Genomic DNA, 12,293 nt, shown 5'->3' with positions numbered 1-12,293 from the left:
TTTTGTTATCTCTTCATAGGGGAACCAGGTCCATTTTTGAATTGGATGAAGAAAAATAATGTTAAAAACGGAATTTCGGTTAGTTTTGTTAAAAAAATGAGGTTCTAAATAGTTTTTGAAAACGGGGAATTTTTGAAATTTTGAACATTTCTTCAAAATCTAATTTTTTTTAAAAGACAAAGTTTTTTTAGAAAATATGAACCCCTTTTCAAAATAATGAACTTTTTAGAAAACGGAATTTTTTTAAATGCATTTTTTTGAGAAATGGACGAACATTTTGTTTTCAAAAACCTGAACAATGCGAGATCATTTTTTTTAAATGTGAAGATTTATTGATTTTTTTTGATAAAATAGGGACATTTTTTGAATAGAATAGAATTTTCTGATTTTTTTGTACAAATTTTGAAATTTTTCTACTAAGAGTCCGACTAATATTTAAGTAATGGGCTAACTAGCCAAGGAGCAAAGCCAAGGTTAGCACTATCTAACACCACCTAATACCTATTACTTAGACTCAAGACATCCTAATACCTAGTACTGTCTACTGCTCATATCTCTCAAATCTTATTTTGTGCATACCAAAAATATTAATTAGATTTAATTCTGTTGGCCATAAGATATCTGATGCATAAGAGAAAAAGTCGCCAAACACCACAAAATCTATTTATTTGTTAAACATGATAATTTTATTTCTTGAAGTAAAATGTGAGGCGACTTGCTTCGAAAAGCATGATAATATACATCAAAAGAGAATTTGCAGCTAAGATCTCTTCTGGTGAAATTATTACTATTTTATTTTATTGGCAATCATAGTGGCAAATTTAAGTTAACACAAACTTAATGATGTTTTTATAATAATGAAGCGGAATATTACGTAAGTTATTTTTTCACACTTGTACTTTTTTTAAACTTGGCCTATATCAAGCATAATGTTCAACAATCATGGGGTGCTAAGTTTCCTTCTTTCAGAATAATTACTTGAGAGGAACACGAGTAGTCACAACCCTTATCTGCACTTTAGCTGTTTGTTTGTACGTATTGTGAGACAGATTGGCGACAAGCGGAGGCAGGCCTTGGTGCAGAGGAAGTGTTGGGCAGAGCGAATCCATTTTCAGGAACAGTTTACATCCTCGACAAGTCGTCATCTCACCCCCTTTATGATGATCAGATAAGACTACTAACTGATTTGGAAATTGGTAGATTTAGGGCTTAAATTTTGAGGTTAGCCGATGGAGAATTGACCTCCGGTGATGATCACGACCTCATAAGTCTAGTCTTTGGTTTATGGATTTGTTTTAGATATTTAAATGTTAACTTCAATTTTGAAATTACTGAATTTCATAGATGGTAAATTTTGGTTACTAGAGCAAGCACTCACACTTACCACAATGAATTTTCCCTCATGATTTTCTTTAGCATATTATTGGTATGTTTTATCTGACCGTCTCTATTCTCTAAAGCTCTTTACTTTGAACACATTCACAAGTCAGAACACATACTTTATTTGCACTACAAATCCTTCTTTTTATCTTGTAGTGTTTTCTAGGACGTTTGGAAGCTAATTTGGATGACTATAATTTTCTAGCAACATGGTGATCAAAACAATATTCAAATCCAAGCTCTATATTTGGCTCACGCCCGAAAACTGATAGTAGAAGGGTGGATGGGACCCGGAGACCTATGGCATTTGGTCTTATGCATGGCCTCTTTCTAAGACTTATGTTGTCTAAGTCTCAACTTTATTTTGTTCGATGAAACTGAGCTTTAATATATTATATAATAGTTTACTTAGAAATTACATTTGCATGACTACTTTTTTATATTTTGACTTCATATTCACTGGCAGAGCTATGTTGAGGCTAAGGGGGCCTATGCCCCCCCTCTCACCGTCATTGGACCAAACTCAAATGTTTGGAGCTATTTTATACGTTGTGTATTGTAACAACTAATTTTGTTCTAGACCAGATACTTAGGCTCAAGTTTACCCAGGCTTCATAAAATTTCTAGCACTGAGGAAGCCATCAACTCCATTGATGTTGGGTGTCCCATACGAAGAGGACGCGCCATAAGGAGGCGCGGTCACTGAGGCTGTTGGGTAGGCGTAAGTCAACGGGGCAGAGGAACCGTAGGGCAGCGGCAACGCAAATGAAGACACTGCCCAAACTTTACAACACACGGACACAAAAGGAAAAATAAAACTGATCACGCGTGCCTGATCTTGCATTACTATAACATGGCTCACGTATGCAGAAACACATGATGAAACCACAATGCCAACATCAAAAGAAAAATGCATCCCAACAAGATCACATACCAAAATGCAATATAAATGAAAAAAGCTATCCCCACTCTCATTCGAGCCATCGAAGCCTAATAACCATGCATGTGCGCAAAAGCTTCACTGATGCCCGTCTTGATCAACATCACCCCTTCTTTAAGTCTGCTTCATCCTTATCCGTTATGTAAGATCGCCCATGAGTTAAAAATGGCACAAATAGAAGACTGCAGATGTAGAATCATCAAGGAGTTTATGGCCAAAGCATGCCAAATAGTCCAACAAAGCAGCCGCAACCCCACTAGTTAGTAAATATCCAAAGCACACAACACCATTTTCCATATGAATTTGTCAAGTGAAGCTGCGGTGACTGTTGAAGGGGAGCTCCTATTGGACACAGTAAGCGTCAAACTGCCCCTGATTCACATAGGAGCGACTGAACCAGGCCGGCCCATTAAGCCACATGTGTTGCTTCTCGTTTCCTTTTGGACGCTCAAGGAAAACTCTAGCATTGAAACAGCGCACCAAATCGAGGAGATTATAGCGAACTGGAAACACTGTAGCATACAGTTTTTGGATTAGTTTTGTTTTTAAAAAACAAAGTTCTAAATAGTTTTCAAAAACATGAATAATTTTTGAAAACAAGTTATTTAAAATATTTATTTTTGTAGAAAACACGACATGTTTTTCCAGATTATTGAACATTTTGTGAAACCTGATCATTTATAAAAAAATTATATATTTTTTGAAAACACGTTAGCATTTTTGTAACTGTTTTGAAAACATAAATATTCATTGAAATTTTCTAACTTTATTTAGAAAAGGGAACATTTTTTGAAAAGGAGAGCATTTTCTGAAATGTCCATACAATTTCTAAAAATGCGAAAAAATTAAATATGAAAATTATGAATATTTTTAGTATACACGAATAGTTTAAATTTCCCACATTTTTTAATACACTAAATTTTTCTTAATTTCAAATAATTGTTACAATTTCCTACATTTTTTTAAAAACTTTTGGAAAAAGAAAAACACTTGAACAGTCCAGAAGGTTCTGTCTAGAACCGTCTAGTAGGTTCCTAAAACCTGTAAAAACCGAACAGGGAACAATCCAGAAGGTTCGCAAAACTGGATTGGTAGCCCACCTGGCTTGACGCTCTAGGAAAATGACAGTGCACGCGCAGCCCACAGCAGTGGAAGCCAGCGCAGGATTGAGCTTTCGGAGTGCCGGGCCCGTCAAGCGTGGCTGGAGCAGGCTCGAACGTGCGATCCAACAAAACAACAGCGGAATCGATTTTTTCAGATGGAGCTGTAATCGATGACTCTATGGCTTGTTCATCCCCGTGCGAATTGTATCCACAGACAGTGGTCTTTGATCAATAAAGTTTAGTCTTGCCCCTAAAAAAATTGTAATCGCTGACTGCGTATCATCGTCATCGTCTTCTTCATGTTTTCCCCCTCCTTTCCACTTCTTCGAGTACTGATCAGCAACATCAGTCCATGGTGCATGCATGCATGCATGCCTGTGCACTTCCGTGCGACTGCCGCTCTACATCTGTGGTCACGTCCAGCTCGCTAGCTGGATGCTCGATCCCCTGGCCTCCATAAATGCACCCGTGTGCCCGTGTCGACCGGACTCTCCTCTCCTCTCCTCTCCTGGTCATGGCCAGTCAATGCAAGATTTGGACATGCCATCGCACCAACTGTTGACCTAACAAAATCTAGCAATCAACACGGTCTAACCAACCAGTGCAGGACGGCCCAACCGTTCTGCACGCTGGTACGATTTGATTGCTAATTAAACATGAATTAAGCTAGTTGTACTACACTCCATGTGCATGCTCGTCTACCTTTTTTATACTCCTTGTGTAGCTAACCTTAGAGTTGAGTGTCAACTCAAGCTCCTAAGCACGTGGACTACCCTCACATGCCCGTACGTGACTCCATGTAAACAGCAACGAGCAGCTAATGTGTGAGCTGCACAGCGAACACTTCCGTATGTACGTCATGAAAAGGAGATAAAATAATATTAGTACATAAAATAGTAACTCCCAAAACCATGTTCCATGGTCAACTTGCTGGCTAACTGAAAATCAGGAGACTGGCGCATGTTACAATTGCTGTTTTGTCCATGTAGACACAACGGCTCCTTGTCCCCTCGTGGATATATTTCTTCAGATAACAGAACAAATACTATACGATAGACTACGAGAAGAGATTCTTATGTTTTCATTTTCTTATCAATGAATTATTTCTCAGCTATAAAAAAACAAAGCAATCTGAACCTACGCGCATGTGCACCCACTGTTCTCAATCATACGAGCAATAGTTATAATGAACTGTTTCCTCAAACTATTATTGGCTCTCCTCACTTGGAGGTATACAGCATCATAAAATGTCTAAAGCAAAATTTCTCTAAGTTCGGCTATTCATGTGTTTATCGATGAAGCGAGAATTAATATTGCCAATAGACTTGTCATGAGAAATTCTCCCATGGCTGCTGGTGCTTTACCCGCTGAGGAGCAGCAGCAAATTGCGGACAACCCCAATTTTAAGTTGTCCTTTTTCTATATCACCTACTTGGGATGTCGATTTGCGACACTAAGATTCCGATCCGAGACTTTGACCCGCTAGTAGAGCGGGTCAAGGCAAAGGCAGAGATATGGCACAGTAGGTTCACAACCAAGGGCAGCAAGACAATGCTCATCAACTCTTGCCTCTCTAGCCTCCTCATATATATGACTAGACCATGATGGCGCGCTTTGCCGCGCCCGTGCATGTTTGATGAAATTATCTATTTTTTCTAAACATTTTGGTACAATGAGGACCGAATATAGGATTATATCATTGAATATGGTTAAGTCGGTTGTTGTGTAAAAAACAAGATGTTGTGGAAAAAAATAAGTTATGTTTGCATGTGTATACGTCTTCTATCCTTTTCCTTTGAGATGAACACGTCTAGATAAATGTGGCACCATTTTTATCCTTTATTGAGGGAAAGTATACGTATTGTTTTTCAGACAACAACATGTGTATACATCTGTTTTACTTATTTTTCTTTTCAGAAGAATACGTCTAGCTAATGGCACAATTTCCGTCAAAACTGTTTTCCCGTCAAAGCTGGAAACATGTCAGTTTAACGCACACATCCAGACTTCTCAGGCCGGCATGAAAATCAATCAGGCCAAAACGTGTAGGCCTAGTTGACATCTCTAGGGCCCGATTAACCATCAGCCGCCTAGGTCTATCTCCGGAGCAGCAGCCCAGAAGGATGGGCTAAAAACAAATAGGCATTGAATGAACGGGAGGAGGGCGTAATGAACGGGAGGAAGGCGTTTGCATGGACGACCGAAAAATCCAGGTCGTTGGCTAGGTGGATCGAACGGCTTAGGACCCAAATTATTCTGATTGCTTCTAGCTCGCTCCATCTTACTGTTTAGTAATGGGGCTATATATCCTTTAGGAGAGAGTGCATGGGCGCCTTTAAGGAGGACTTATCGAACTTTTTCTAACAGACGACAAACAAACATCAAAAGTATCATATGGTGAAATGGGCTGATCTCTGCTTCCCCAAGGACCATGGGTTTTCGTATTCTGGTGTCTCGACGTATGAATGTGGCCTTCATGCTAAGCTGGGTGCGACGGCTCATTCAGGATGAGGGGGGCCTATAGCTATAGCTTATAAAAGCAAAGTATCCGTAGGGCCACCCTCTCGTGGCCTGTGACTACTAGGAGAGGTCCCATTTCTGGAAATACATCCAGTTGGTCATGCATGATATTCGCTTGGGTACCAACTTCTCCATAGGGATAGAGAAGGTACCCTCTTTTGGCTCGACCCGTGGCTCGGTAAAGAACTCATTGTGCACAGAATTCCCGACCTTTTTATTTGCTCGGATCCAACGCTTTTGGTAGCCTCGAAGACGGCCCGCGATGGAAATTGAAAAATCCTATTTTGATGAAAATTAAGTTCCAACGAAACCTTAGCATGTACCGAGTGCGGAAGGCCCTCCCGTATTCATTGTCGGTGTTTCCGAACATCATGTCATGGCACCTGGCCTCCTCGTGGTTTTTTTTTTTTGTCGGGTTGGCCTACCATGCACTCTCTGCCATGCACCGACCCTTTCTTGGATCACCCACCTCTAAAATGCTCCACTACGTTTGAAGTTCAAAAACGCTGCTTGCCTCTGTGGTCGCCTCCCATTGAGTATGGAGGTGGCGAAGCGGCATGGTTCACATGATGGCCTTTATCCTCTTCTCATAGTTTCCGAATTTAGGACCCATATATTTTTCCGAAATAGCATAATATTACTATTAAATAGTACCCCTAACATTTGCAAAAAAACAAACATAGTAACTCCCAAAAACATGTCGTTGTGACTCTCGAAATCAAGAATGGCATGCTCCAAGGTCAACTTGGTAGCTATATGAAAGTCAGGAGACTGGCGCATATTACAATTGTTGTTTTGTCCATGTGGACACGATCGACAACTCTTTGTCCCCTCTTGGATTTTTGTTTTCAGATAACAGAGCAAACATATGATTGAAAAAGATCTTCATGTCTTCATTTTTTTTATGAATGAAATATTATTCTGGTCTAATCAAAAGTAATGTGAGCCTACACGCATGTGCACCCACACTGCTGTCAATCATACAGAGCAATAGTTATAGTGAACTGTTTCCTCGAGCTATTGTTGACTCTACTCGATAGGAAATAGGAAACATCTTAGAATGAAAGTAAAAATTCTCTAAATTTGTCTATTCATGTTTTATCGATCAAAGTAAATTTTCTCTAAATTTGACTATTGATGTTTTATCCATGCATAATTACCTACTCATGTTAGCGGAGACGTAGACTTTGTACTTGTAGGGCTGAGCATCCCTATCCCTGTTATGCTCATGCGCTGGTAGCCACCCCAACTTGTGTATGTGGTTCTGAAGTTGCTTCATTCTTCAATTACAAATGAAATGATATGTAATCTTGCGTATTCATGAAAAAATTACTTGTTATAGCTTTCGGTTTTCCTAAACCTAAGTTGGCTAAGATTTTCTTATGTCCACGTCGACACCCTAGCCATTAGATGCAAGTCTCCACATTGAGATTTGCACAAGAATGGGGAGAATCAAGATTACCAAATGATTAGTACCATCGACTTGAACATTAGCAAAATCTTGGTCGACTCTATCCATTGGACAAACTCCACATTTTGACGGAGAATTTCAGTTTCACTGGAGTGCATGCAACAGGTCCTTTAACTTCTTTTTGACCAATATATGCTCATAATGAAAATGACAATTGATGTGTATATACATAATATTTTACATGACAATTTGGCATACTAAAAATATTACAGATCCATGATCGCTGACCCTCACACTGCATGCTGTGAGTTGCTGACGAACGAAGGTAGAGAAGGCTTTGGTATCTTATAATACAAGCATTATCTCCACGAACTCCGCACACGCAAAGAGACCCCCTTGCTATTGTTTCGGAGCTTGAAGAGCCCTCACCAGAAGCTGCATTACATCGACCTGAGCCTTGAGGCACACGGCGTAGTCCAAGGCTTCGCCCAGCAGCGTGCACTCATCGTCCACGGCTTCCACTCCCGGGACGATACCTTTCAACACCTGCGTCCTCTTCCTCACCATGGCCCTCGCGACGACGCCGGCCGAGCCCCACGGCCTCGCCGCCGTGCCGGCCTTCCTCGGCCTCGGCCGGTGGCACCTCCTCAAGATCCTCTTGCACGTCGACGGCCGACGTTGCGTCTCCAGCGCCTGGCTCCAGCGCGTCGCGTCGGCCCCCCGGGCCGAGGCGAGGGCGGCGTCGGCGGCGCGTCGGATGGCGCGCTTCCTCTCTAGGAAGCCCATCTCCCTCGACGCGACGCCACGCTCCCGGAGTCCCAGGAGCAGGCTCTTGAGCAACGCCCGCTTGAACTGCATCGTGCCTTGCATGACAAGGGAGGGACCTTGCTAGACAGACGACACCAAGGTACGTAGCTACAACCAACAAACCGCCGGCGATGATGATGAGGGAGCAAGAAACCTTATCACGAACTTGGCGTGAACTGTAGTGTGCCGTACGTGTGGTGCTTTTGTCATGCGGAGTACAAGCTCGATCGTGTGTAGTATGCATCAGTGCACGCACGCACACACATATATATATGGACGCTAATGAGCTGTCCTTGGAGGAGATATATTTGGTGCGTGTGAGTTGGGGGGAGAGGGAGAGGAGATATGCATGATCGTGTGTTCATGTGTGTGTGCATATGTGTGCAGTGTGATGGGGCTTTGATTGGTTGGTGAGGGGACAGTGCACGTGCATGCACATGGCCACATGATAGAGGCAAAGGGTCCAGGGCCCCACATCGTCCACATTCGGCGCACGTACGTAGGAGTAGCGACCACCCGGCGACGTGTTACGACCTCCGTACGTGGTGCACTTGCGGGCTGATGTATACGCCATACACGATCGCTGCGTGTACTGTGCCAGATACATGCATGCATGCATGCGTCCATGGGAACCTCAGGGACTCGGAGCGGACCAGTGCTCGCGGGGCCGTACGACGTTAAGTAGTACTCCCCTCCCGTTCAAAGTTGAGTCATTTATTTTGAAACCGATGAAATACATGCTTTAGAGCATCTATATACAGCCGGACCCTTTAAACCCGTCTTATATGTCCGGGCGGAGCTGTCTGGTCACTGTCCGGTCACAATTTTTTGACCCAAATGGGTCCATCAAGCGGCCTCAAATGCCCGTGCTGACCAGTACCCCTCATATCCAGTTCAAATATGAGGCGGATATGGGGTGTTCGGGCGCGTCCGGACACGCCCGCCACATCGGACCCGGCCCACGCTGGTCCACGCGACCTCACATAAAATTCTCCCATTCATTTGCCAGACCAAACTCTAGCCACTCCACTCTCCTCCCCTCCACTCCCCTCCGCCACCCAAACTCGTCTTTGGCTCCTTCTGGTCCTCTCCGGCATGGCGGGCAGCGGATCCGAGTCCTTCACCTCCAGATTCGTCAACTCGAGCAGACTCGAGGAGGAGATGGCCATACAGCTTGCGCTCCGCCGCGCATGGGAGGAGGCCCGTGGACGGTTGCACTCGGACTCTATCCATCGGAAATCCATTGCGTCCGCCCAAATGGGGCATGGATCCGGCGCTAGGCCGGCCATAGCTGCCTCGCCATAGGCCATGTGACCCGTCTGGCGTCCGAACGCGCAACCCCTCCGATGGCGCGCCGATATTGGGGACGCACCATCGTCCCACGAGGCCATGGCGCGGCGTGCACGCCGTTCAAGGCACCGGGCGCGGGAGGCAGCGGCGGACGTCGGCGAGGCGGAGTTGCATTCTCCGGCGCCCCGTATGGCGCATCAGTCCAGTCGCCGCAACCGCATCGTGATGGACGTCGGCGGCTCGTCCCTGGACGGATCCATCACCGATTGGACATCGACCGACACCGTTTGGGTTCCGGCCTCCGACGAGAAAGAGTAGGGCATGGGAGACGGCAGGGCCTTGAGTCCCGTGAGCCAGCTCGTGTCCCATGCCCTACCCTACCTTGTTGGCGACCGGCCCAACACTCTGAGGAGCGCAGCCGGCTGCCGAACATGGCCAGGGCGGAAGCGGACGAGTTCCGGTCAAAGATCGGTACGTTGCATGTAATAATATGGATTTGAGGTATCCGGACATGGAATGCGTTTTTTGAGGGGTGACTGGTTACTGTCCGTGGACGCGTTCGCGGGCGTTTGAGGGGTCGGATTTGCCAAGCCGACTATAGATGCTCTTGCTTGCTCATTTTGCACATGCAGTTCCATATGTACGCCAATACATACAATACATACAATACAAACAAAATGTTGATGCACGACCATTTATTGCAGAACAACAAGTGATACGTACGTATCTTTGTCCGTCGTCCAGACGCCTACCACGGCGCCGTTGAGTAGCAAGCTGAGACCGCGTCCGTATACGGCCATGAACCCATGATTGCTGTGCGAGATACGTGCATGCATGCGTCCACGGGAATCTCGGCGTCGGCCGGCCGGTGGCCCGGCGCTCGCCCACGCTCGGTCTCGTGGTCTTGGCATAACCTGCACAGTTGTTCACTTGATTGATCGTCCGTAGATACATGCATGCACCAATTCTTGGCACTACGAGTTATAGGCGAATCTACAGGCAGAACATGCATGTGGTAGTATATCTCTGTCCGCAGTTATAGGCTTAATTTGCACATGGGGTTAGCTGCTCATGTGATTGATTGTCTGCAGTTCCATATGTACTCCAATACTTATTTTCATGGTAATACGTGTCTTATTGACATCATAAAAATCGAAGTACAAGTCTTTATAAAGATCAAAGTACAAGTCACGTAAGGACCGACAGGGCAAAACTGAAAAGGTAGCAGAACATCTTTGAGTTTGACATCAACGCCCGTCACCTGGCTCCGGCACCACCACAACAGTCACCGAAGAAAAGAATGACGGATCACCTCCTCATCCGAGCTCAACGCGGCTTCATCGTTGATATGCAGCTTTGCGGACCTTCAAGGTGGTTCATAAAAATGAAGGTCTTGTCGTTGAACGCCAATACTTACAAACCAAATGTTGATACAGCTATTATTGGCAAACACAAGAGGTACGTATGTATCTCTGTCCGTCGTCGAGACGCGTACCACGGCGCCGTACGTATGTGCCATGGCCATGAACCCATGATTGCTGTGTGAGATACACGCATGCATGCTTCCACGGGAGTCTTGGCGTCGGCCGGCCAGTGGCCCAGCGCCCGCGCACGGTCAGTCTCTTGGCTTAACCTGCACAGTTGTTCACTTGATTGATCGTCCGTAGATACTCCTACATGCATGCACCAATTCGTGGTAGTACGAGTTATTGGCGAATCTACAGGCAGAACAGGCGGGTCTGTGTCCGCCCGAGACATGCGTGCGTGCAGATATCGGCGTGCCGGGACCGGCGCCGTTGGAAAATTTGAGCCGGTGAGCTTTGCCCACGTGTTAGTGTTACGTGTAGCTAGTGAGATCACGGGCATGCGCAGTCCCTCCAATTATGAGCGCGCCGGCCGACGCCGTTTGGTGGCCGCACGCATGTGAGTACTGGCCAAGGTACAGCACTCGATCAATTAGTTAGATTACTTCCTTTTGCAATTATATCGTCTCCCAGTAGAGGTGACTGAGGCATGTTACTGGTAAGCAAGTGCATGTCATGCATATAATTCGCTTTTCATTTGCCGGTAGGAGTACTAAACCAGAAAAGGTTGCTGGTTGCCGAAAAGGAGAAAGGTTGTACTATGTAGTGAGAGAGCTAGCGCTCACTTTTTGATCGAGTAGTAGTACGAGTGCACGGCCGGCGCCGATGCAAGATCTCGGAAACTTCCGCTTGGTTGGTGCGCATGTGGTGTGTTTTTTGGTTTGTCCCGACGGACGGGCGTACAGTGCCGGTCTGCCGGTAACGAAAATCTTCAAGAGCATCTACAGCCGCGCACCTTGAATCATCCTTAAACGTTCGGGTGAACGAACCGGTCATTGACCGTTGCCCCTCATATCCAATTCAAATGTAGGACGGATATGAGACGGCCTGAGCGCGTCCTTCACGTCAGCCCGACGCACCACCAACTCCATGCCGTCCCCATAAAAAACCCAATTAAGAACCCTAGCTCACTTCATTCCCCACTCTCGCGCTGTTCCCTCTTCTCCCCTCCATCGATTTCTTTGATTTTTGATCGAATCCGAAGACTCCGGCGAGCATGTCAAGCTTCGACAGCCGCTCTAACTCCGACCTCGATGTCGACGAGGAGTTGGCCCTTCGCATTGCACCGGATCGGTCCAAGGTGAAAATGTGGGCCAGTTTCGGATCTACCCTGTCGCGGTCCCCCGCCGGCGCAACACGGATGATGGAGCCAGCCCCTCCCGGTCCACGCGCAGCTCCGCAAGGGTTGCTCAGTCTGCGTCGCCCCTCCGTCCTCCCCTTCCCGCACCGGCTACAGCTCCGCAAGGGAAACGATGGGT

The 12,293-nt window shown here is 45.6% G+C and overlaps 1 protein-coding gene across 1 annotated transcript; it reads right to left on the bottom strand.

The window, feature by feature from the left end:
• Positions 1-7,537: 7,537 nt before the first annotated feature.
• Positions 7,538-8,466, bottom strand: LOC119324969 (transcription factor IBH1-like 1). The gene has a single exon (XM_037598728.1). The coding sequence runs from the start codon at positions 8,222-8,224 to the stop codon at positions 7,754-7,756; it is 471 nt and encodes a 156-aa protein (XP_037454625.1). The 5' UTR covers positions 8,225-8,466; the 3' UTR covers positions 7,538-7,753.
• Positions 8,467-12,293: the final 3,827 nt, after the last annotated feature.

This window comes from Triticum dicoccoides, chromosome 6B (genome assembly GCF_002162155.2).
Source record: "Triticum dicoccoides isolate Atlit2015 ecotype Zavitan chromosome 6B, WEW_v2.0, whole genome shotgun sequence".
Classification (NCBI taxonomy): domain Eukaryota; kingdom Viridiplantae; phylum Streptophyta; class Magnoliopsida; order Poales; family Poaceae; genus Triticum; species Triticum dicoccoides.
This window is presented reverse-complemented; position numbering and strand designations above follow the sequence as displayed.

What these genes read in the sequence shown, in the direction of transcription:
- LOC119324969 (XM_037598728.1), bottom strand. Translation starts at nt 8,224, where the DNA reads ATGCAAGGCACGATGCAGTTCAAGCGGGCGTTGCTCAAGAGCCTGCTC.